Source organism: Drosophila guanche, unplaced genomic scaffold (assembly GCF_900245975.1).
Source record: "Drosophila guanche unplaced genomic scaffold, DGUA_6, whole genome shotgun sequence".
In the NCBI taxonomy this organism is placed as follows: domain Eukaryota; kingdom Metazoa; phylum Arthropoda; class Insecta; order Diptera; family Drosophilidae; genus Drosophila; species Drosophila guanche.
Window position 1 is genome coordinate 12,390,052 of NW_022995743.1, and position 24,560 is coordinate 12,414,611.

The following is a 24,560-nucleotide window of genomic DNA, read 5'->3' on the forward strand; positions in this document are numbered from 1 at the left end:
ATAATTATTAATAAAAGATACTTTCTGATGTTCCGTTTGGCACTCGAAACTGTCCTGACTTGCACAGAGTTTAAATATAAATGGTTCGTGCCCTTAGCCGGCATGCGATAGCTCTTAAATACCGCTTGCAATTGGCCAACCCTTGCTTTGACTGCTCTAAACTTTAGAGGGATGTGTTTTATTACAAGGGAATAATGTTAGCAGCATGTGCACTTAAAGCTACGCTTAAACTAATCCATCTACAGATATACAATTTCTACTTAAGCCTATTAAAAAATATGTGCCAATTAAGGCAAACATATGTATCTTCATGATACAGTTTGTAGTGCTGTACAGGTCAAGCTATTACTCGCTGTTCACCAGCTCAAACCACTGCCGCATGGCTTCGCTGAGCACCAGCGGCAGCTGGTTCAGATCCCTCACAATCACGTAGTAGGGAAACGGAAAGCTGTCCAGATACGAGCTAATGTTCACCGAACCATCGGCATTCACTGCCACATGCTGTATGTCCAGTATAGAGTTCTACAAAGAGAATGTGGTGTGTGATTAAGTACAAAGTTTAATGGCAATTCTGGAATGTGCTCTCCTACCTTATTGTCGGGATTGTCAATGATGATGTACACCAGAAAGATGCGCTGCAATCGTGCCAGTTTGATGGCACTCTTCACCTTTTGGGCGCCCTCGCTGAATATGTTGCGTCCATCGCTGAGAATGAGCAGCAGATTCTCAAACAGGCCATTGTCGCCGCCCAGGCCGCTCTCCTCCGAATTTGCGGTGCGCATAAAGTCCAGCAGTCCAGCAATTTTCGTCTTGTCCTGAGCAAAGTTTAAGGCGTTCACCAAACGCGGACCATCGAACTGTTCCGTGTGGTTGAGGATGATCTGGGGCGCCTCACCGAACGAGACAATGCTCAGGCGGCCGCTCTCCAGCAGTGTGAGGGCCTGCGAGACCAGTGAGATTGCCTCCAGGGTCAGCGTTTTGGAATTGTTGTGATGCATCGACTTGGAATCGTCAATGGCAATCGTAATCTTGTAGTCACGCTGCGCAGGCTTCGTGCGTCGCAGCCAGATCTTGTCCTTGCGAAACTGGGACGCAATGTAGGGAATGATCTTCTTCATATTGATGCGTCGCCCGGTGCGATAGTCGCCCTTCAGGCGCGTGCACTTCGTGGGCTCCAAGATGAGACGCAGCTGCTCGCAGAGTTCGCGCGCGTTCTGGGTCATGCGACTGGATATACTCTGCCAGTTCTCGTAGTCCTCGTGTTGCGGTTGAGACTGTACAAAAAGGGAGTGAACATTTAGTTGATAAGTTTGGTAAGGAATCCTCTGAAACTTACACCGCGGAATGTGGTCAACTGTTGCTGGTACATTTGTCGCAATTCTATTTGCTGGCCCGTGCTTAGCTCCTCCGCCTGTGCGCTCTTGTCCATCAGCAGCTCGATGCTGTTCAATCAGGGATTGGCAATAAGTTGCTTTGCCATTTGCTTTAGATTTTAATCTACTCACTTGCTGTGCGCCGTCGTCTCTGCGCTGCGTGGCACTGTCATTGTGGGCACCACTTCACCCTCGATCTCCATGCCCTCGGGTGTCTCCAGACGTTCCTTGGACTGCTCCGTTTTGGATGGTTTATCGGACTTTTGCTCCGTCTTCTCTGCCCCCAGCTGCTCGAGCTGTGTGCCTTCCTCCTGTTCGACTGCTGGCTCTTCGGTGTCCATCAATTCATCGGCATTATCCGCTTCTGTTTCCTCAGTGGGCGCCTCATCATCCTCCTGGTTCTGGATCTTCTTCGATTGCTCTTCGGTGGCATTATCCAGCGTAGTCTTGTCACTGTTCTTTGGCTCCTTGACATGCTGGTACTCCTCTGCCTCGGCGGGATCTGTTTCCTCCTGCTGCTGCTGCTGTTCGGACTCTTCCTTTTCGTTGGACTCCTTCATCTGGTCAATGGTCTTCAGTTGCTTCAATTTATTCTTTTCCGCTTCACCTATTGAAAAACGAAACAGATTAGATTTCGGAATACTTGGGGGAATCTATGTTGCTTACCCAGCGTGCGCTCCTCGTTGGTGCGTCCCTGCTTGCGCTTCTCCTGCGTCTGCTTCTCGTTCTTGCGCTCCTCCTGGGACACAGTCTCCTGGGTCTCGGCTACGCCCTGGTGGCCGCCATCGTTCGTCTGCAAAATGGTTGACAAATGGTTAATCGTAGCAGAGTTTGTCTCGAGCGCGCACTTACATCGTTCTCGGCCTGGCCAACGCCATCCTTCTCCTCGCCCGTTTCCTGCTCATCCATCTTTTGCTCCTGCTTGACATCCTGATCCTGTGGCTGCTGCACCTGGTCCGCCGAGCTGCTCTTCTCCGTCTCCGGCACGGACTGCACATTCTCCTCCTTGCTGGACTTGTCCAGCGACTGCGTGTGCTGCTCCGGCTTCTCCTCGCGCTTTTCGGCTTCCTCTGCCTCCGGTTCCTCGGCATCGGCGGGTTTCTCCTCCTCTTCGCCACGCGTCTGGGTGGTGGGCTCCTCCTTTTCGTCTTCCGCTGTGGCTTCGTCTGCCTCATCTTCTGGGCCATTTTGGCTACGATCAGCGTCCGCCTCCTTGCCCGCTTCCGCTTCCTCTTCAGAGTCGCTGCCATCGCTCTGTGGATCGGCGTCCTGCTCAGTTGGCTCTTCCTCGGCCTCGCCATCGGCATCCTCGGCCGGTTGCATGTTCTCCTTCATGGCATCGATGTCGAAGGGGTTCTCGTCGGTGGGCTCCTCCGCCTCGTCGTGGCCCTCGTCGACGTTGTTCATGTCGCCCAGATCCATTTCCTCGGGCTCTGGCGGCTCCTCCAGCTCGTTGTGGACGGCATTTGTTTGCTCCTCGTCCATTTCCGGATCCTTCATGTCATCGATGTCCTTGGCCTGCTCCTTGCGCTTGTCCTCGCTGTCGCCCGGCTCGTTGGTGGCATCCAGGCCATCCTTTTCGTGCTCATCTTGGCCATCCTCCTTGGCGGCCTCGTTCTTGGTGTCCAGATCATTGTGCGTGTCCTTCTCGTCCTTGGTGCCCTTGCCCTGATCCTCCTCGTTGAGTTCGGGCTCCTCCTCCTCGGGCTTCTCCTCGTCGTCGCCCCAAATCTGCTCGTCCAGCTTCTCGGCGCCCTCCTCCGTCTCGCCCATTTCCTTGTTGAGCTCGTCCTCGTCCTCGGACTCGCCGCTGTCATCCTCCTCGTTCTCGGGCTTCTCCACGTCCTGCATCTTGGCATCGAAGTTGTCGCTCATGTCGATGCCCTTCTCCTCCTTGCAGTCGGGCTCCTGCTTCTCGTCCTCGTCCTTGCGATCCTCCGGCCGCTTGGCATCGTCCAGCTGATCCTCAGACTCGATCTTATCCGAGGCATCATTCTCCCCCGTACCATCCTCCAGCCCAAAGCCCTCGCCAGTCTTTGAGTCCTGCTTCGACTGCCCCTCCTCGTCCTGCATGAGATCGGGCGGCACGCAGAATCCCTTGCTGCCAATCTCCACGAATATCGTCAGCATCACGGACATCATCTTGGCCGAAACCTTGTGCGTGCCCAGCTGCTGCAGCAGCAGATAGTCGGCCAGCAGCTGATACTGCTCCAGGATGGGTATCAGCGCCACGGCACGACGCAGGCACAGCAGCTTCTCGGCACTGGGCTGGGCATGCTTAAGCACCAGCAGCACATTGGAGAGCTTCTCGAGAACGCGTGGCAGGCTGAGCAGCTGCCAGTCTGCCACCAGATCGCTGGTCAGACACTTTGTCAGATGCTGCTCCTGCAGTGCCTCCGTTTGCTCCTGCTGCTCCTTGCCGTTCTCCTGCGCTTGGCCGTGCTGCTTGTAGATCTTCTGCAGCGACAGCAGCACGCTGTGGGCAATGTTGGCCAGTTCCGTGTCCGCATTGGACACATCTATGGGGTCCGCCTGCGCCTGCCCGAGCTCAGCGTGTGTCTCCACCTTCTGGCTGGTTAGCAGTTCCAGCAGCGGCTGAGCCAGAGGCAGATGGGCATTCGAATCGGTACGCAGCAGCGCGAGGATCTTCTCAATTGTCTCGAGTATCTGGCGGTAGCCCCTCTGGTGTTGCTCCATCTTGTGTGCGGACACAAACTCGAGGCTGGTGTGGTTTAGCTCGTGCAGCAGCTTCTGGCTGCTCGCCAGTATCTGCCCGCACAGCTCCGCGAGCTGCGACTGCGCCAGAGGCACTGTCCGTTCCAGAGCGCGATGCTCATTGACCTCCGACGATGCAAGATTTGGCGGCGCACAGCTGAGCAGCAGCTGCCACTGCCTAAGGACATAGTGGATCTGGCAGAGCTTCTGCTTCATCTCTGCACCCAAATCCGCACTGCGGGCAAAGTCTAGCGACTGCAGATCAGTCTCTGCCCGCTCCCTGGCATCGGCCACCTGTCGCAGATTGGCCAAGGCGTTGCGCAGTTCGTGCAGCTGCCGTGTGGCATCGGAGAGCTGCTGGCGCTGCTGCTGCACCAGCAGAAACATGTCCACGGCAAAGCCCTTGATGCGCTCGATATTGGGCGGGCCCAGCTCCGAGAGCGGCGTCAGCATAATGTTCTGCAGCAGCTTCAGCTTGAACACGCTCTTCATGAAGTACAGGTCCAGATGCTCGTTGAGATGCTGCCAGCTGGGATGGAGGCGCGGCAGCATGGCCCGGATGCAGTAGGGCGGCAGTGCAAAGTCCTCGAAGTCGGTGCGCAGCGAGAGCTCCATGAGGCCCGTCTTGTAGCTGACGCCCAGCCGATGGAGGGTCTTGAAGAGGTCCGTCAGCGCCTTGCGCTTCTGCTGGAGTATCTGCTTGGCCTGCAGCTTCTGCTGCGGTCGTTCCTTGCTGCGATCTACGTTGAGGGCGCGCAGATGCTCGCAGCGTTCCAGCTGATCGGTCAGCAGCTCGTCCAGCTCTGTGATCAGCTTCCCGTAGGGCACATGCGCCAGCGTTTCCTCCACCACATGCCGGGCGGTGGCAAAGTGCTTGTCCAGTCGCTGCAGCAGCGCATTGTCGGCGACATGCTCCGCGCGGAGGGAGAAGCTGTCGCGCAGCTGCTCGCTGGCCACAAAGCAGCCCGGCTGATCGGCGAGGAGGGACTTAATCTTGTGGAGGTGCCGCTGATTCTTGGCCTTCTCGTTGCCGAAAGCGTAGTCCTTGGCGGTGGCATCCTTGGGCTGGAAGACCTCGCTGATCTTCGCCTGCAGCGCCAGCTTGTACTCCTTGAGGAACTTGTTCAGGTTCCGGTGCACGCCGGCCACATTGTTGCGCATGCTGAAGTAGCTCAGGTCCTTGCTGTAGCTCTGAATCTTGACGAATTCGCGCAGTTTCTTCTCGATGGGCGCACGGCGCGCCTTCACGCTCTCCGCCACCTCGCCCGCAAACTGTGAAAAGTACAGTTGGAGATTGTGCAGCGCGGCAATCAGTGGAGGCAGCCCCTCAATCTTGCCCGCCCGCTCCACGTTGTGCAGATACATCTCGAAGCCGTGGAGCAGCTGCAGGCGCACATGGAAGTCGCCGTAGGCGGCGGCCTCTACAAACTGCCGCAGGATGCGCACCATTTGGGGCAGCTCGACGCGGCTGGCCTCGCCCAGATCCTGGGCGTCCAGCAGCTGGTCCTGCCCGAAGCGCTGCTCGGCAAACTTTATGTCCGTGTAGGAGTGGTCCAGCTTCTTCTGCTGGATGAACTGCTGCAGCAGATTGTAGATGAAGAACCAGTAGCGATGGGCCTGCAGCTCCACCTGCTCGGCGGTCTGGTTGAGGCACTGGCGCCAGTGCTGCAGCTCCAGCTTGGTCCATCGCTGCACAAACTCGGCCACCTCCAGCTCCTCGGGCACGAGATTGTTCTTTCGGTGGGCCACCTCGTTCCAGAGGGCCACCTTCTGGCGTAGCAGCTGGAAGCCCGTGTTGAAGCGCACCACACAGGCGTGGGCGGGCAGCTTGCGGATGCGGCCAATCACCAGTCGAATGTCCGCCAGTCCCGCGTGCTCTGGGTACAGCTCCAGTTGCTCCACCACTCGCCGCTCGATGCGCTCCAGCACGTCCATGCAGCCCTGCACCTCGGCTATGTTCGAGTCTTTGTAGTAGTCGTACGGCTGGCTCTTGCGTGCTCCTCCCACCTCCTCCTGCAAGTCGATGTCACGCAGCTGGCGCTGTTGCAAGGCCAGCCCAAAGGCCAGGCCGTTGCAGGCGCTCTCGTCCAACGCGGCGCCCAGAGCGGTTCGGTAGTGGCCATGCAGATGGGCAAAGACCTGGAAGCGGGCCAAGTAGGGCGACAGGAAGTGGAGCTCTGCCGCTGCTGCTGTCTGGTCCTTGGGCTGCTCGCGGTAGTAGACGGGCGTGTGGCGTGCCATTACCTCGATAAAGTTGCGCGCCAGAAAGGCGTAATCCTGTTCGGCCACAATCTGCGACAATTTCGCCTTGCTGTCGGTCTGCTTGTCGAGCTTCAGCACCTGCTCGAGCGTGGGCTGGGCCAGAAACTCAGCAAAGTCCTCCTCCAGATGGGTGGGGAAGTTCTCCTCAATCTCCTGCAGCTCCACCAGCTCATCGCTGTCCACGCCGCCGCGGCTCTTGGTCACGTACAGACTCTCCGCCTCTGCCTTGAGCTGGCAGCGACGCTGCTCCTCCTGCTGCCATGTCTGGTTGCAGATGCTCAGCGCATCGTCGTAGGCCGCAAAGCTTGCCTCGTCGATGCTCGCTGCCAGGGCGATGTAGTTGCGCAATTCGCTGAGCTTGGCCTTCAGCAGGCGGAAGTACTCGTGCTCCGAGTGCGGCAGCTCCGAGAGCAGTCCATAGAGATGGCTGTTCCGTGTGCGTAGCGGCTGCTGGGAGGGGAACTGCACAATCTCGGCGATGGTCTGCTGCAGCTGCTCCGCCCTAGCCACATTGCCCGCCTGCAGCACTCGTGCAAAGATCACTTTCAGCGTCTCCAAACCGAAGCGCAGCTGATTGACGGCACACTTGATGGGCTCCACAAAGTCCTGGTAGTAGCCGGTGTAGCGGGTGAGCGTGTGGTGGACAAATCTCTGGGCATTGGCCAGCCACAGCTGCAGCTTGCCAAGCGTCTCGCTGGTGCTCTTTTGCTGGCCACTGCTGGCCACCTGGGCACCCACAAAACTGCTCCAATCGGTGCGCACGACGCACAGCAGGTTGTACAGCGTCTGGCAGTCCCCATTCGAGTGGAGGAAATGCGTCAAATCCTGCACTAGAGCGGCGTACAGGCACTGATCGGGACGCAGGGCGAGCTTCTGGGAGAGTTGCTGCTGTCGCTGGCGTGCCGCCTGCAGGCGCTGCACCAGCTCCGTGTGAATCTCCTCCCCAAAGTGGCGGTAGTCCATGATGATTCCCATAAAGTCGTAGGCGGTGGTCAGACTCCGCAGGCAGTCAATGTCCTCGGTTATGTATTGGTTCTTCAGGCGATTCTTCTCCACGGGATCGATCAGCGGCGCGTGGGTGAGCAGGCACAGTTCCAGAGCTCCCACCAGGGCATGGGTGAAGGCCACATCGAAGGCGGACGTCAGGGAATCCTGTGGATCATCGCTTGCCCGCAGTTGGCCGATCATTGCGCTGAGTTCGGTGCTGCAACGCTCAAAGCCCGCGTCGGATTTCTGTGCCCCGCGACTCAGTTGCGTCACGTACTCCAGCTCCTTCAGCAGCTGGCTGCCACTCTCGCGCGCCTGCCACCAGTTGTTGGCCCGTGCACTGTAGCGGGATGCCAGCAGCGTGGAGTTCTGCCAGAGCAGCTGGCGCGTCTGTTGCAGCGAGGAGCGCCACGTTTGCAGCTGGCTGATGGGCACCGAACGCAGCTGGCCGTTCTTCTGGCAGATGAGCGACAGCAGGACACTGGTCAATGCGGGTCCCTGGTAGCTGTAGCGACTGGAGAGATCCTTCTCATCCGCGGCGGAGGAGGGTCCCCACACGCAGTCAAGGCGCGTGGACAGATTGTCCAGCTGGTAGCACTGCAGGGCGTTGCGGTACTGCCGCTGATACGTGCGCAGTCCCTTGTAGCTGCCTCCCAGCCGCTCCAGAAGCGAGCCAAAGTCCTGGCCATCCAACTCCTGCCACAGCTCCTGCCAGACACTGCGGATCTGCGCGTGAGTGGCCGTGTCCAGGCTGTTCAGGCACTGCCACAGATGGCCATTTAGCGTTAGCAACTGCTCCGTGTACATGGGATTTACTTGGTCATCAGAGTCCTCACGCCACGTGCCCGTCAACAGGCGCTCCATGAAGAACTCCCTTAGAGCAGCCATCAAGAGCTGCGGCGAAGCGATGTCTGCTTGGTTCTGCTGCTGCTGCTCCTCCTCCTCATCTGTGGCAGTCAACAAGGTCTTGAGTGCATCAAGGTCCAGGTCCGCATGCTCCAGACTGCTTTCTGTTTGCTCCTTGAGCAGCGTTTGCAGTTTTTGCAGCGACGATTGTAGCCCAGCATTGGCATCTGCCAGCGAACCACTCAGCTCGAATGTTTTCAAGGCAAAGCGCTGCGTGTGCGTGCGCTGAAACGAGCGCCACTTGTGCGACTCATCCGACAGCAGGGCCAGCCATCTCCGCAGCCAGACTGGCTCCTCCAAGCTGCCATAACAAGGCACCACGCTCAGCTCGCGCTCAAGTTGCTCCAGATCCAAGTGTAGTTTGATCTAGGAAAGGGAATCGTTTTATTTATGGGTCTGCTGGTATCCAGATTTACTCACCTGCTCATCCAGATAGTAGGGCTGGAACTGTGTAAACTGTTTGCCGTAGATCTTGCAGGATATATTCAGCGGCCGACGCGTCTCCGCCACATAATCGTTGATCTTCTGCACACTCTCCGCCAGTGCTGGTTGTCCATTCAAGTCCGACCAGAGGGGTGCCAGCAGATGCTTTTGCAGCCACTGGAAATGCAGCACCAACTTGTGCATCAGCGGCACAAAGATCTCATTGTTGTAGAGCAACTTCTGCTGCGCTGTGGCCAGCAGGCGATTAAACCAGTGGAATCTCGTCACGAGCTGTGCATACTGTGGCAGATCCAAGCGTGCTGCGGCCAACTCTTGCAGCAATCCCTGGTGCAGAGCCTCAAGGAACTGCCCAAGGTTCGCCAGCAAGTCATTCGCGTATTTCTCTGTAACCTTCTGCTCGCTCAGAGCCTGCGAATACTGCAGGGCGCCCATCAGCTGCACGTTTGCCTGCCTGCAGCTGGGCACATCTTGGAGCAGCAGTCGAGCCAGCAGCGAGGCACTGATCGTTAAGGTATCCGCAGTTGACGTTTGTTCTCCCGCCGTCGCATAGTCGCGCAGACGGGGAAAGAGCTTCCTGTTCCATGGCAGATTTAGCAGCAGTGAATCTCCGCCCTGCCCGGCATGCTCGCCCAGACAGTTGCATAATTTCTCCGCCAACTCTTGCATCTCCTTCGACTGCTCTGTGAGCCACGGCTGCAGGTAGAGATGTCGCATCTGGAGATCCCCAAAGGCAGACGACTCGTACAGCATGTAGACAAAGTGACGGCACAGCTCCTGCAGCTTGAGTCCACTCAAGTCCAAAGCATCCATGCGCTGAAAGAGCGCCGCGAGCTGCTGCTGCGGCACCTCAGTCTGCTCCTGGGACAAAGCACGGAGCAGCACGCGCAGAGCCACCGCCTGGAGTTTGATTAGCTTTAGGGAGTTGAGGTTACCCGTGCTGATGATGGCATCTCTGAGCAGATCCTCCTCAACGACGGTTGTCTCCTCTCCCTTGTAGAGCTCCGTGCGTGCGAGCACCACTTCGCGCAGCTTGTTCTGGTAGTAGGACAGCCCGTAGCCCATTAGATCCGTATTGGCCGAGTACACATAAACCTCCATGGCAGCCACATAGATGGCACGCTTCAGCTGATAGCCAATGCGCCGATAAGCGGCGCTCAGAAAGGCCAATTGCGTGAGATGCGAGATGGAGTAGCTGTTGAACTCGGTGAGGCTGCTTATGCCGCGATGTATGTCCAGAATGCAGTCAATGGCCTCCGTTTGGTGCACGCCCTGGCCGTGCACGAACGCGCGCATGTCGTCCATGGTGTACTCCTCCCGGGACAATGACAGCTCCACGCAACGATTGCGCATCGCCCGCGAAAGTTCCCCATTCTTGGGATCGATGGTGAGAAAGGCTCGGAAATTCGGTGATTTGTGGACCACCTCAGCGCTATCCTGGGCTGTGATGCCCTTTTCGGCAATCAGCAGATTTCCATTTGGCTCAAAGACCGGATTCAGGCGATCCAAAACAGCCGACGAGCAGAGATTCACGTGCTCCAGCAACATGAATTGGCCGCACTTCAGCGCCGTCACAATGCGCGAGTCCACCCACTCGAAGGAGCCGCCCGTGTTGAGCGATTCCGCACTCCTGATGTATCCCTGTAGCACCATGAATTGGGACCCGATTTCACTTAGCTGCTGGTATGCCGCCACTTGGCAGCTCGCCGGCGTTTCCTCTAGCTTCTGAATGATCAGGCCGAGCGCATGCAGCCGCTTGCCAAAGAACTGCAGCTCATCGGTCACGCTGCCGTGCTGGGATTCTGAAAGGTGTACGAATGTTAGTTCCAAGTGGAAATCACTCCCGGTGTCGTCTCACCTTCTGTTACTTTGCCCAGCATGTTGTACTTGCTCCAGCAGCTCCACAATTGCTGCACAAAGTCTGTGTCTGTACGCTGCACGAATGCCCGCTGCACAGAGGCAAATACCAGCGACTCCACGCGCTTGTAAATGGCTTCCAGATGGCGATTCAGATCAATCTAGTGGGGGAGGAAACACAGGATTAGGATTGAAGCGGACTCACAGTTGTGTCTGTATTTACCTGCTGGAAACTGCCCGTGACAGAGTCATCAATGATGTCCGTATTGCACACACGATTCGAGAGCACGCACAGAGCGTCAATCAGCTTGGTCTTGCCACTGTCCGTGGCGCCGCAGAGCAGCAGCGGCTTCTCCATGTGCACCGTCTCCACAATTTGCTTGAGCAACTGCCGCTGACTCTGCAGCAGCAGTGGAGCGTTTTGCTCCTGCTGCGTAGCCATGTCCAGGCTGTCGGCCTGTTCCCGCTGCAGCACCACATCATTTAGATACACCCTGTCTGCCGTCCAGTACAGAGCCACATCCTCGGCCACCGCATTCAGTTGCTCCGCATCGCAGTGGAAGACATTCGCGAAGGCGTTCCGTATGTAGACCTTGTCCTGGTCGCAGCGCATTCGCTGATAGTACACCAGCTGCATGCGTTCGTACAGTGTGAGGAGAAACTCACGAAAGGCGGACCGAAAGGAAGTTTGAGGCGTGGCCTTGATGATGTAGCCCGTTTGGGGATTGTGCAGCAGATCGCACCAGCGGAGGATGTCGCGCAAGTTGAACTCGTACGGTCCGCCGCGGTAGCCAAACTCCATGGTGGCCACACCCGCATCCAGCTGCTCCGAGAAGCGCACCAGACGTGCGGCCAAATCAAAACTGTTTGGAGAATTCTCCTCATTGCTGGTTGCCTTGCAATTGTACACGTCAAAGAGGTTGCCCTGGATGGGGCTGTCTGGTTCCAACAGTGAGCTGAAATGGCTGCCCAATTGCTCAAAGTATTCGCCGTACTTGACCTGCACCACATGCAGCAGATCCTCGGTGGTCAGCTTGCGCAGGTAGACCTTGGTGAAGCGATTGAGGAACGATTGGGGCAAGCCCTTGCGTCCGCCGCCCTGCTTGAGGGGATTCTGGCAGGCAAAGATGCGCGTGCTGCCAGCCAGATGGAAGCTCTTGTTCAGCTCGGGTATGTACACCTCTCCGCGGTGATCCAGCACAGCGTTGAGTCCTTCCAGCACGGATTGGGGCGCCAGATTCAGCTCATCGAGCAGTATCCAGGTATTGTGAGCCTTCAGAGCGGCCAACAGGGGGCCATCGCGCCACACAAAGCTGCCAATGGCTGACTTCGTTGCAGCCTCCTGCCTGTTGGTCTCCAGCAAATTGTCCTCCGCGGGCAGATCGGTGCCAAAGAGATCGGCCAGGTCCGTGTGCTCGCACAGATTGATGCGCACAATCTGGTAGCCAATGGCCGCCGCGATGCTCTCCACAATGGATGTCTTGCCCACGCCTGGCGGTCCCTCCAGCAGCACGGGCTTTTGCAGTGAGAGCGCCGACAGCAGACGGAATAGATTCTGCTTGGTGGTGGGGGCATCAAAGAAGAAGCCGGCATCGTGCTTGGCGGGCGACAAGCTTCGCTCCTGGTTGACAGCAATGAAGAAGGGACGCAACCCAAAGCTGGCCGCATCCAACTCCACTCGATCGCCCCGCTTCTGCGTCACCTCCTCGAGGGTAAAGTGCTCGTCTAGGATCAGGGCAGCCTGCTTGATAGCCTCTTCGATGATCGTGCGCTTCAGCTGCTCCACTTGGGTCTGCGGCTCGTGCAACAACATTTCCAGTGCGTCCAGAAAGATGGTCTCCAGCCCAAAGATGGCCTGCTCCGCGAAGCTCAGCTGTCGATTGCTTGCAATGTAATTGGCCCAAGCGAGAATGTCGCGCACAGAGAACCGAAACTTGTCATTGGATTGACGCATGTAGAGCACTATTTCCACCAGGTACTCGGCCACTTTGCGGCTGGATGCGGGGTCTTGTCGGGCCATGCAGTTGTGGGCGATCTCGATGAGGTCCGCCTTGTTGTCGGAGGGCAGGCACCAGATCTCGGTGAAGCGATTGCGCAGCGCAGGCGAGAGTTCCTTCTTGCCAAAGTCTCCGCCCGGGTTCATGGTGGCCAGGAACTGGAAACCCGCCTTGGCCTGCACCACAAAGTCAGAGTCAGAGTCGGGACTGACGCCGCCCTTCTCGGCCAGCAGAACGGTGCGCTCCGTCTCGAGTATGCAGTTGAGACGCTCGAGAACCGAGTCCTCGGCCAGCGATATCTCGTCGGCCATGAAGTAGGAGCCCTCCTGCATGGCATAGATGAGCGGTCCGTCGGCCCACTCGAAGAGCTGCGTGCTATCCGCGCCGCGGCAGGGTCTTAGGCCGCCCAGAAAGTCCGCGCCCTCCGTGTGCATGTGACAGTTGAGTATCCGCAGCTGGACCTCGGCTATGCTGGCCAGCAGCTGGCAGACAGTGGTCTTGCCACAGCCCGTGGGACCCACCAGCAGCACTGGCTCATCGAACTCCAGCGCCTTGGCCGTCAGCACGGCCATGCGGGTCATGTTCCTCGTCCACACGATGTCTCCGCGCAGCTTAAAGTTGCGTATGGCCTGCAGGATGTGCCTGCTCACGGGAGAGCTGCTCTCGCGATCCGTTTGAATGTCGAAGAGCCGCTGGTGGTCGATGATCTTCTTGAAGTTCGCGTGCAGCGTTCGCTCGATCAATTGATGCTCGTCGGGGGTGCGCACCTTGGCGGACAGCACCAGGTAGCCCTCCTCGACGAGATGCTGATTCCAGTCATAGCGCAGATCGTCGTGCAGCGACTTGTCCGCATGCGTGTAGCGGTTGCCCCAGCGGAAGAGATCGCGCAGGGTGAACACTTGCTTTGCGGTGTTCTTGCGATGCTGCTGCAGCTGCGTCATGCACTGGACCATCTTGCGCGCGTACGAGGGCGGGATGAGGCAGCGCTTCTCGAGAATGGTTTCCAGTTCGACGCGTGGGATGTCCGCAAAGTGCAGCTCAATGAAGCGATTCTTGAAGGCACGCGAAAGGGTCTTGCGGCCGCCATAGAGTCCCGGCGGATTCTGTGTGGCAAAGAGCATAAAATTGGGATGCGCCTTCACCAGCGTCTGCGTCTCGGCAATGTACAGCTCTCGATTGTCGTCCAGCACGCGATTGAGCGCCTCCAGAATGTCGGTGGAGGCCAGATTCAGTTCGTCCAAGATGATCCAGAAGCCCTGCCGCATGGCCTGCACCAGGACACCCTCCTGGAAGGTCAGCTTGCCCTCTAGATCGGCCGCATAGGTGCCAATGTACTCCTGGAGGTCGGTGTGCTCGTGATTGTTGATGCGCAGACACCGATTGCCACTGCGACGGGCCACATAGTCGATCAGACTGGTCTTGCCGGCACTGGTGGGTCCCTGGAGCAGGATGGGCAGCTTGCCAATCGAAATGATGCGCGCCAGATCCTGCAGATTCTTCTGCACGCTCTCCGTGAGGATGTAGTGCGAGCAGGACTGCTGCTCCAGGCCGCCCAGCTGCACCCAGTAGCCCTCGAACTGCAAATAGTTCTCCCCCAATCGGGGCAGCTGCTTGCTCAACACAGCCTTGGCATTGCTCAGCAGCGCATTGCGGATGAGCAGCAGCACCACATGATGCGACTCGGGGTCCAGTTGGGTGAGAAAACTAAGGCAGAAGCTCTCGTACAGATTGCGCTCGATGGAGCCGCACAGATTCCGCGCACAGATGCGCAGACTGCGGCAAAGGGTGCGCAGCGAGTAGACGGGACGATTGCCCAGGCCATCGTTCAGCTGGAGCTCCGAGAGGCGACGCAGCGACTTGTAGAGCTGGACAATGCTGTGCACGGATTTCCGCTGGATGCCCGTGTTCACCAGATAGTCGCTGACCAGCAGACTAAGGTCTGCGTCGGTTGTCAGTTCATCCACAAAGAATTCGGTGAAGCGATTACGGATGCCCACGGGCAGATCCTTCTTGCCAATGTCCGTGTTGGGGTTCATGCACGCGAAAATGCGAAAGTCCGGATGCCGCTTAACGGGCGTAAAGTCGCCTCGTTCCAGCAGCACCACCGATCCCTCCGGCTCGAGAATGGTCGACAGGCACTCAAGCGTTTCGGCCGATGCCAAATTGATTTCGTCCAGCAGCACCCACTCCCCATTGCTGATGCAGTTCACCAGGGAGCCGGGTATGAAGGCAAACGAAATATTAATGCTCTTGTCCAGCTGCGTCTGCAGCTTCTGCAACTTCTCGGACAGCGTGCGCCAACGCGGCACCGTCTGGTGGCTCTTCAGATCCGGATTCCTGAACACCTGCTGGCACAGGCTTATCATTGTGCGTATGATGACGCTGTGGCGGCCACTGTTGTAGTGCGTGGCAAAGATCCGCAGGAACTGCATGTTCTTCTCCGCATTGAAGGTCTCGCAGAGCAGATGCTCGAACTCGCAGCGCAGCGGCGACAGCACATAGTTGAGTTCGACGGGCTTGAAGCCGCCCACGAGATCGGAGACATCCGACTGGTTGTTCATGTTCACCACGACCAACTTGTGTTCGGTGCGCTCGGCCAGGTACTGCACGGAGGAGGTCTTGCCCACGCCAGTTTCTCCCACCAGCAGCACGGGCTCCGAGTGGCTCACACACACGGCAATGCGTTCCAAGATGCAGCTGGCGAGGCGCGTAAACGAGAAGGTGGCACGCTTCACGCTGCTCTGGCCGATGGCCCTCCTGGTCTTTTGGGTTAGTTTCTGTCGCTTCAGATCTTGCTCTGAGATCTGCTCCTCCCCATTCTCATTGTTGGACAGCAGCTCCGACTTGGCCAGCAGGCTAGCACGTCCAATCTTGATAATATCCAGTCCAAAATCCACATCCGGTTTGTATTCGTTGGCAAAATGCTCGCATCTGGAGCGTATGATGCCCAGCTTGGCGCCGATGCTCGTGATGAGCGTAATCTTCTCCTTGCTCTGTGGGAGATACGAGCAAAACACATCGACTGCGTTTTGGAACACAAAGTAGGCACACTCGGCACTGGTCACCGAGAACTGGGCATTCGAGCGCTGGCAGAGCTTCACCAGATCGCGTGTCGAGACCAGACGTCCCGAGTTGGGACTGGACGAGAGTGTGACCTGCTCAAAGGGCAGCGCCACATACTTTTCCGTATTGTCCGCCTTGTCGTTTGACTCCTGCTGGCGCAAATTGTCGGCAGCCATGTGATTGCCACTGGAGAATGTGAGAAACACGTCCACCACTCGATTGGCGACAGTCGCCAGCTTGGGATAGTTGGTGCTCACCACCTTGCACAGCTCGTTGCGGGAGAGCGGCAGTACGTTGATCGTATACAGATATTTATCCAGCAGCGAGTAGAGCGATTTCTGCCCCGAATTGCTAGCTGATTTGTTTGTCCTAGAGAGAGGGATGTACATGGATAACTTTGAAAATAAATATGTGGAAATGGACTTACCGCACTGTCACAAACAACTGAAAGCCCGGCTCTATCTTTACAGAGTCCCGAAAGCCGGGCACACTCAGGCATTGTCGCTCCAGCAGACTGCTCAGAATAGTGTACGTGTCTTGGGTGGCGGCATCCAGATCCTCCAGCAGCAGCCAGTAGCCATGCATGACAGCCTAAACAAGCCAAAAAATAAGCAAATCAAATATCTTTTGAATTACTTCCTTACCTGCGTGAGGACACCTGGAAGCCAAACAAATTCGCCGGGCACATCTGTGCAGCGATATTGACCCAATAGCATTTTGCTATCGGTCTGATCGCCCAGTTGTATACGCAGAAAGCCATGCTTTTGCGACACATCACTTAGTTCCAGCAGTGCCTGGTCGATGGGTAGATCCTTCTCCTCCACTAGTTTTCTCTTTTTTTCTTTCCCCTTTTTTCCTTTCTTCGGCGTCAACAATTTGTCATCGTCTTCGGCCTTGCGCAGCGCCTTTTCGCGCGTTTCAATCTCCTTTGGCTTGGGGCAAATGCGTCCCGTCTTGCGGGCCAGATACTCAATAAGAGTCGTCTTGCCACAGCCCACCGGACCGGAGAGGCAAATGGGCTTGGCTGCAGCGACGCCAAGGGCAATGCTCCGCAGATTTACAATCGTCGAGTCCACTTTGACAATGCGGTCGTAGCAGCCGTCAGTGCTGGCGTAGAATTCCTGATTCTTCGCATTGAATGTCGGCAAGAGCACGCCTTCAATGTTGGTCACACTCTGGTTGGGGCTCAGGCTGAGCATCTGCTCGGGCGTACCATCATCGGGGGCATAGCAGCAGCTCTCGACCTGCCTGGCCATGGCCCACGCCTGCTCCTTCTCCCGCTCGAATCGAAGCTGTGCGTCTGTGGATATTTTGGCATTTTGTTCATTCAGCTGGGTGGGGCTCATGTTCGTGAGCATGGCCATGATGTGATTGCAGTAGAGCTGTGTCATCGGGCATGGGGTCTTGAGGTGCGAGTAAGTGGTAATAAATCCAGACCAGTCCCACAACTCTCGATAGTAGGACGTGTCACTGCGCAGCAACTGGTAGCAAGATCTCAGCAGCTGCAGTTCATCCAACTTTTGGTTAGCCTTTGCGTTCTTTGCCTTTTTGCTGGGGACAGTGGCATTACTTTGGTTCTTCTCGAATGGAGCTGGCTTGTTGTGAAAGTAGCTCTTAGCGAATCTAAGTGGATGTTGAATGTTACTGATAAAAATATATGGGAAAGGGATTTTCAACTTACCTTTGGGCATCAACGGAGAAGTCCATTAACTTTGACAGGGCAATGCACTCCATGTGATATTGATGGAGATCGTGGCCTGCAGGGTCCCATCGCAAGGCCATGCTTAGGAGCAGCAACAGTTGCTCCTCGAAACTAACTGCCAGGGGCACGGTGTAGGCGGGACACGCAAGTTGCTCGCTGAGACTGCTGAACAGACGCTCCACGTCTTGTGGCACATATTTCTAGAGTGTCGCAAAGGTTTTTTATGAGTGTTATGTTTATTTGTATTAAAATATATTCACCAACCTGCTTCTTGATGAACTTTTGCACATTCTGAACAAACACATTGTCTTGCGTCTCGTTGGCAGTTAACTGTAGAAGTCGCTGGGCACAAAATCGTAGCTTGCTGGCATTTACCTCCATTTCCTTGGTAGCCGGTCAACTGTGTGGGGATATTATTACTTCTTTTGAGCTACTTAAACTGTGTGTTTCTTGTTAATTTCAGCGCACAGACCAGGAGAATAAACCAGCAACACACGCGAATTTTGAAACACGTGCAGCGCGCAGTCTATTTTGTTGCTGTTATCGGTTTAAGTAATACCGTGCCAGCTGCAGGCCGAAAATACCGCCACAAAAAATACGAAGAATTTCATCAAATACCAACATACCGGCATATAACTGTGGAAGCACAGTAGACTCTCGATAATAATTTATTAAATCTTAATCCTTTTAAAAATTCAAAGCTTCTATTAAACAATTATATCTTCGAACTATTAGCGAACTGTGAATTAACGAGGGCCGCGCCAGACGTGTGTGTATATACAAACATATGTGTGTGCATGTATGTATAATTGCGCACTCAACGCTGCCATTTTGGTTCAAAAGCAACGGTTAAAGCAATTTTAAGGGAAAATTGCGTTTTTATAGAATCCATGATGAATCCTGAAGAGATAATATTAAATCTAAAGCCACACGTCATTACCCAAGAGGACCGAACTGTTTTTCCTACATTCTCAAAGCCTCAAACTCATGGCGGCTTTAGCTTATCGCCGGATGGAAAATTCGAGAAAAATGAGAATCGAAAGCGTTACCTGTTCGTTCCACCAATGGGCCAGATTCAAGTGCATGTGGGGGATTCGGAGGCTAGGCGTTCACAAAGGTTACACTTGCTGCAGCCAAGCCTGGACAATATACTGTTGTATATGGAGGGCAAAGGTACAGCCTTTCTACAGTTCAAGGACCAGATTAATGTGGAAGTCAATCACGATATCGTGTGCAGCAGCGAAGTGCTTGAACTAATCCTGAGGACGCCCTACGAAAAGGAGCAGAGCTGGACCCTCGCCATCACCAAGTATCGCAACACGATCTACATCAGCCCCGTTATTCTTTCGGAGCCAAACAATTCTCCCATGAAGGAAATGAATGCTGAATGGGTTGAAACGCTGCGTAGGCACTTCCTATCCGGTAGGGCAGTGAATTAAGCATACATTATTACCATTCACTATGACATTTTCCAGAGAAACCAAATACGTTGCCGGAACCAGGCGGCACAATGGAACGGACTGGCCAATATCACGGTGTGTTTTCCGTCACCATAAATGGCAAGCGCTTCATTTTCGATGCACCAGTTCTGGCCGAATCTGTCCTCAACTACGCGAAGTAAGTACAACGTCTGGACATACGAAATCGTGTTTAAATTTTCCATTCTTCACCCTCTAGCGTGAAGCCAGATACAAACGACATTTTCACTGATCTGCAGATTCGCCCAGACAATATGAGCGTTGATGAATGGACTGCGCACAACCGGAGCGAGGCCCTCAAGTGGTGGATCAAGTGCTTCATAGTGGGCATCGAAAATATTCACGTTGCTTATGTAAATCGTCACATTATAGCGCACACCATTGAAAAGATATCTGTGCGAAAAATTTTTAGGGATTGCGTAAGTGTTCACGCATAAATCTACGCATATCCACTCTGATGTGTTTTTTGCTTTTGCAGGAATCGGTCTGGTTGCCACATGTCTGTTTCAATTTCATGGCTCGGCTGGTGGAAACAATTTGCTCCTTTACGTCGTCGGTCGACTGCTACAAGACCGTGTTTCTGACGACGTTCGATGCCATCCCTGGAAAGATCTCCTACAAGTACTATCCAGGCAGAAGCCAGTTCACATTCATTCCCGATTGGTTTCGCATCATGTTGGAGGAGCGCAAGGAGGATCTCATCCGCGAAGCATTTGTGGAATAATTGAAATAAAGCGAGTGCTGAGTAGATAAATGAAGTTTTAAGTTTATTGTGACATCTTCATGGGCTCCATGGGTTGCATGGGAGTTTTGTGTTCATCTGCGGTATCATCACTATTATATAATTTAATACAATTGTTGTCCCATCAAGAGTTTGAGGAGAATGCATTCGATTTTACAAAAATATGGAAATGCTAGTTACACCGCTACTACACCACACCACATATACGACGCAGTTGGCGGTTAGAGTTAAGAACTTATGATTAGAGCTTAGAGCTCGGTCTTCTTGGGCCTGCCGTCACGGTCGAAGCTCTTCAGTTCTGAGGTCGCCTCCTTGGCAATGTACTTGATGAAATCATCGACCTCGCGACCACCGTTGTAGCTCACTGGCTTGCTCTTCGAGTCCTTGGGCAGCCAGAAGAGTGTGGGGAAGCCGCGCACATTGAACTCTGGTGGCACATCGTTGGCTGTGGCATCCATTTTGACAATGACCACCTCCTCGTCCTGCAGCTTCTCGGCCAGCTCCTCGTAGATGGGAGTCAGCTTCTTGCAGTGGCCGCACCATGGAGCGTAGAACTCAATGAGCGTGTCCTTGCCATTGTTGATCACAAGATCGTCAAAGTTCTTGGCCACGGCCACCTTGACCGGAGCATCGTTCGACTCTGGGACGGCTTCGCTCTTGATATATGCCTCCAGTTCGCCGGCCAACAGCTTCTCAACGAAGTCTTGCAGGTTCTCCACGGAGAACTCATCCTTCAACGAGTACTTGAGATTCTTGGCATCACGGGCCAAAACGACGGGCTTGTCACCTACAAAATCGTAGCCGTATTCGTTCAATTCGTGCTGGAAGTCGTCCTTGGAGCTGATGGCAAAGCTAATCTGGCCGGCAAACTCCTTAGCCACCTTCAGGACACGGTTGCGCCAGTAGTTGGTGCCCTTGGGGTTCTTCTGGTAGTCGACGCTGTAGTAGGCTGTGATCAGGGGGTTCTGGAAGTCGCGAGACGTATCCTGGGTACGATGACCAACCAAGCCATGGCTGCAGAGAAACAACAAAACGAACGTCAAATGAGTGTTTGTGCTTTGATAGAGGATATCGCAGGCCACTTACTAGTTCTCCTTGACGAAGGTGCTCAGGTCGGACTCGCCCTCAAACTTGACTGTGGACGCCTCGAACTTGTTGCTCAAATGGGGAGCACGGATCAGCACAATCTTATCGCTGTGGGGAAGAGTCATCGAATACGAGGATATGTGTTAGTTATGACAAGGGAACAAATATAAAATTAATGGCTATTTATTTTACTAGCTTTTGCTTAACAAATTGTATTAAAAAATATATAATAAATATAACAAAGTGCAGTCTTGAGATGGCATCACTTACGTTTCACCATTCTTCTTCAGCACCTCCTCGTCGCTGCTGTGGCCAAAGCGATACTTCTCGCGGTTCTTGTCGGCAAACTTGAGGAAGATCTTCGCCAGCTTGGAGTCAATGTCTTCGAAGTTACCAAATATTGAGGTCTCCTTGGTGTCCAGGAACTTGACGAGCTCCTCCAGAGAGCGCACATTCTTGGAGGCAGGTCCAACCTGGGCGCGCATGTACTTGGCAATGCCGAGGGCTTCGCGTGGTCCGTTGTAGTCCTGCGACACCTCATCCTGACGGAATATCTTCAGTGTGGGATAGCCGCTCACAGAGTACTTGCTGCACGTCTCCTTGCCAGCCTCTGTACAGTCAACCTTGGCCAGCTTAATTGGTGGATCATCATCCTTGACGAGCTCAGCCGCCTTGGCGTATTCAGGCTTGAGACGTTTGCAGTGGCCGCACCTAGAAATAACAGAAAAACAGACAAATTTAAGACACGTCACACAGTTGTTTCTGGAAAAAAATTTAGCCAGTTCATCATTTTTATCAAGACAACAGGAAGACATGTTACCCAAAAAGTTGAATACTTTGTAATTATAGCTAGGGTTGTTAGTGCCAGCACTTATCAGTTGGGTTCCTTATCAGGCACTCGCAGTGCCAACAGCGTCTAATTAAACTGCTTATGCTGCTAGTGCTGATAAGTCGAATGGGGATGACGGGATTAAATGTAATTTTACAGCCCCCCTAGGATTTGGAAGACCGGCCGGCAAGCCCATACACACTCACACACACCCGAACCCCTTCTGAAAATGGTAGCTTTGAAGTTTTCTCCTAATCATGCACATCACACTCACACGCAAACAAAGAGATGGTGTATTTGTATTGACACATTCGTTGGTTGAAGCTGCCTGCCCGCTGCCCTGCCCTGCCCTCTACCACTTAAAATGGCCGACTCTGATACCGACTCTTTGTAGTCGTTGATTTTTTTTCTTGTCTCTGTTTCGACCCTGTCTCCTTAACGCTGACGTGTACATTTGATTCGATTCATTGCAGCGCAATTTAATTAAAAAGCAGACGCAACAAGCTGATTAAGGTAATTGCACTCCCGAGCTGCCACGCCCGCTCCCCACACACACTTACCAGGGGGCATAGAACATAACCAATGTCGTTTCTTGCTGCTTCAGTGTGGACACAAAGTTGTCGTCCCCCAGGTCCAGAACGTCACTTTCGGCGGCTTTTGTCGTTGCAATGAATCCGAAAATTAGCATGGCAGCTGCCAGACACCGCATTTTGATCATGTTTAGTTAGTAAGTAGCACAATCTCCACCAAAATAAATATATGTTTCTCGACTCGGCTGACAACCGCCTGCTGCGACTAGACTAACTGTGTACTGGACCGGTAAATTTCTTTTAGCGATTGATTTTGCTTCCCGTCGGTCGCCACGTCGCTATTCGTTCGTTGATTCTTGGTGTGACCAAAAAGTAATGCTGAAAATACCGAATACCGAAAAATACCCGCAACCGGCGGGTTTGTTGAACAAATACTGACAGCATTTCTGGATAGTTTTTCGTATTTCTAATTAATACTGCCTACATCAAATGGTATTTTCATGTTTTTATTTTGTTGATGCAAATAAAATATGCACGAATATGAGGAAATTCAGGTTGACTAAACAAATGCATTTTCCATTGAATTTCATCTTCTTAAAAGTTCCTAAACCTACAAGTTTGTTGATTACATTTCCTGTATTTGGTACGTTAACGGCACTTGAGTTATTGATTCAAGCATGGTGTGTTTTTCATTGGCAGCACTGCACAAATTTTTCAGATTAATTAATGGCCACTTAACGTTTTTAAAAACCCATCAACAGCTACTTGTCTACATTTCGGTATTTTCAATGCACTAAGGGTACTTAAGTATTTTATAAAAACACCATGGATCTGTCATCGCTTTTTGCGTTTCCGGCCGGTTTTGACAGCTCGACCTGCGAGGCTTCCTGGCTTCTGGGCCGCCGAACACTCGTTCACTTTGTTCAAGTCTGTCGCCGGAATCGCATAGACTGTGATATCTCATTCAATTTATTCGAGAGTAAGTTTCTGGATCCAAAGTGAACTAATTAAAGTGCCTATTAGTAAGAGGATTTAGTGAATATGTGCAACGAAACTGCAGCCAATGAACAATTTATAAACAAATATGCAGTTTGAACGCTACATCGTGGCGTGTTGCAGTGCATGTGTGTGCCTCTGGGAAAATTAACCTCTAACGAGGCTGCCAAAGTGAAAGGTGCTGACGGAGGCATAGTGATGAGAAAAGCAAACACGTGGCAATGTGCACACTTTGTTCGAAATAAGTGCTGTGGCCAACGCAACGACCCTTTCTGCACCGTTTCCAATCGTTTTAAATAATTCTCGCCAATAGGCGACATTTTATTCCGCAATGTGGTGTAATTTGTTGTAAATTGCCACGCCCACTTTGCATGTGTGGCATCGATGGGGTCGGCGCTGATTAGTGCCGCTAATTGTTCTATCAATTAATACCCGTTTTGCTTTGCAAAAGCACAAACCATCGATGAAATAGAGTGCAGAAAACGTGGTTTTCGCACGCATATATTTTCAGCTTTCTCTACATGGAAAAGAATTTCAAAATGGCGACTCATGGTGTGACTCAAGTGCCCGGATATCTTTCCTAGCAACACGCGAAAATCTCGCCAATCTACCTATTCAGCACACTGCCAATTGCCAGCTGTTGTGAAATAAGGTGCATCCGGATTTTCGAAGCATTTAGCTTGACCTCTTGCATGAGCCAGGTCTATAAAAGCCACTGCATGCATTTGGTTCTGGAAAATTTTCCGTCTCTTTCGTGCCACCGCGGCGATCATTCGCTTTTGCACAAGTCACATTCACATTGGTATGGGTCGTCGCCATTTTTCTTTGCTTTCTCCCTCGCTCTCCGGCCGGCAACTGGCGTCACAGACACACACACGCGAACGCACATGCATGCGAACAAAACGAGATTTGCTGGAAATTTCTTTGCGCATATGTACTAAATTTAGCAACTCGATTTACCATGATGATTATTTTCAGTTCTGCTACTGAAGAACTTTGACGATAGCATAAATACCAAAACCACTGAAAAAATCGAGTTAGCTTTTAAAATGGTTCAAATAAATAGGTTGATCTCTCTTTTGCATGCAGATAAATGTGTATGCGGTATGCGTACTTCATTGTTCAACAATTATTTGTCTGTTCTGTTACCTCCCCCCTCTGGCTGGTTGGTTTTTTCCACCACCACCATCACATGCGGCGGCGCTGCTGCACCTAACCTAACCTCAAACTGCTTGCGAGTGCTGAGCGAAAAAAAAACACGTTTTGACTGTGCCGCGATTGTGAGGTTAGGTTTTGTGGCTGCGCTGGCAGCACGCGAACAAAAATTGAAAAAAAAAAACGAATATTGATTAGATTATTAGTAGACAACGAAATTTATTTGTGCCCACTAACAACTATGCAACTAATTAATAATTAAATTCCTAACCAATTGCTAACGAAATTGTTTACCCATTTGTTTCTTCCCCTCGTTACCGCGCCTGTTGAACCCTATATCGAAATTCCACCTGCTGCACGCTGTCCAACACACACCATCCCTAAAACCACACACACAACTACGAAAAAACAAACAAAAAAACCTGCAGCTCTCCTATAATC

At 53.4% G+C, this 24,560-nt stretch overlaps 3 protein-coding genes and 1 non-coding gene across 5 annotated transcripts; 2 read left to right on the forward strand and 2 right to left on the reverse strand.

Moving 5' to 3' along the window:
* Positions 1 to 162: 162 nt before the first annotated feature.
* On the reverse strand, positions 163 to 17,832 carry LOC117592106 (midasin). 2 transcript variants are annotated; one of them, XM_034285627.1, is made up of 14 exons: positions 17,568 to 17,832; positions 17,283 to 17,503; positions 16,246 to 17,224; positions 16,029 to 16,192; positions 10,765 to 15,970; positions 10,543 to 10,702; positions 8,664 to 10,486; positions 2,226 to 8,609; positions 2,040 to 2,166; positions 1,506 to 1,980; positions 1,337 to 1,442; positions 591 to 1,274; positions 323 to 522; positions 163 to 290 (listed from the first exon to the last, which is right to left on the reverse strand). In XM_034285627.1, exons 1-13 carry the CDS (start codon positions 17,682 to 17,684, stop codon positions 346 to 348), a joined length of 16,623 nt encoding a protein of 5,540 aa, XP_034141518.1. In that variant the 5' UTR covers positions 17,685 to 17,832; the 3' UTR covers positions 163 to 290; positions 323 to 345. The 2 variants fall into 2 exon arrangements, with proteins under 2 accessions (XP_034141518.1, XP_034141517.1); XM_034285626.1 differs by having other exon boundaries at positions 163 to 522.
* Positions 17,833 to 17,944: 112 nt separating this feature from the next.
* Positions 17,945 to 19,527, forward strand: LOC117592108 (protein cutoff). Its single transcript, XM_034285629.1, has 5 exons — positions 17,945 to 18,072; positions 18,189 to 18,725; positions 18,779 to 18,920; positions 18,981 to 19,200; positions 19,260 to 19,527. The coding sequence occupies exons 2-5, from the start codon at positions 18,194 to 18,196 to the stop codon at positions 19,503 to 19,505; spliced, it is 1,140 nt and encodes a 379-aa protein (XP_034141520.1). The 5' UTR covers positions 17,945 to 18,072; positions 18,189 to 18,193; the 3' UTR covers positions 19,506 to 19,527.
* Positions 19,528 to 22,298, reverse strand: LOC117592107 (protein disulfide-isomerase A3). Its single transcript, XM_034285628.1, has 4 exons — positions 21,999 to 22,298; positions 20,880 to 21,320; positions 20,610 to 20,717; positions 19,528 to 20,537 (listed from the first exon to the last, which is right to left on the reverse strand). The coding sequence occupies exons 1-4, from the start codon at positions 22,154 to 22,156 to the stop codon at positions 19,772 to 19,774; spliced, it is 1,473 nt and encodes a 490-aa protein (XP_034141519.1). The 5' UTR covers positions 22,157 to 22,298; the 3' UTR covers positions 19,528 to 19,771.
* A 1,622-nt stretch (positions 22,299 to 23,920) lies between these two features.
* Positions 23,921 to 23,994, forward strand: LOC117578898. Its single transcript, XR_004573403.1, has one exon. It is a non-coding gene; the product is annotated as a small nucleolar RNA snR61/Z1/Z11 (small nucleolar RNA).
* Positions 23,995 to 24,560: the final 566 nt, after the last annotated feature.

Excerpts from the sequence above, each read along its gene's own strand:
- LOC117592106 (XM_034285627.1), bottom strand. The coding sequence starts at position 17,684 with ATGGAGGTAAATGCCAGCAAGCTACGATTTTGTGCCCAGCGACTTCTA. Across the intron at positions 16,193-16,245 it reads TTCCAGGTGTCCTCACGCAG|GCTGTCATGCATGGCTACTG; the intron begins GTAAGGAAGTAA and ends TGGCTTGTTTAG. Across the intron at positions 10,487-10,542 it reads GCTGGGCAAAGTAACAGAAG|AATCCCAGCACGGCAGCGTG; the intron begins GTGAGACGACAC and ends TACACCTTTCAG.
- LOC117592108 (XM_034285629.1), top strand. The coding sequence starts at position 18,194 with ATGATGAATCCTGAAGAGATAATATTAAATCTAAAGCCACACGTCATT. Across the intron at positions 18,726-18,778 it reads GCGTAGGCACTTCCTATCCG|AGAAACCAAATACGTTGCCG; the intron begins GTAGGGCAGTGA and ends GACATTTTCCAG. Across the intron at positions 18,921-18,980 it reads TCTGTCCTCAACTACGCGAA|CGTGAAGCCAGATACAAACG; the intron begins GTAAGTACAACG and ends TTCACCCTCTAG.
- LOC117592107 (XM_034285628.1), bottom strand. The coding sequence starts at position 22,156 with ATGATCAAAATGCGGTGTCTGGCAGCTGCCATGCTAATTTTCGGATTC. Across the intron at positions 20,718-20,879 it reads CTGAAGAAGAATGGTGAAAC|CGATAAGATTGTGCTGATCC; the intron begins GTAAGTGATGCC and ends TCTTCCCCACAG. Across the intron at positions 20,538-20,609 it reads ACCTTCGTCAAGGAGAACTA|CCATGGCTTGGTTGGTCATC; the intron begins GTAAGTGGCCTG and ends GTTTCTCTGCAG.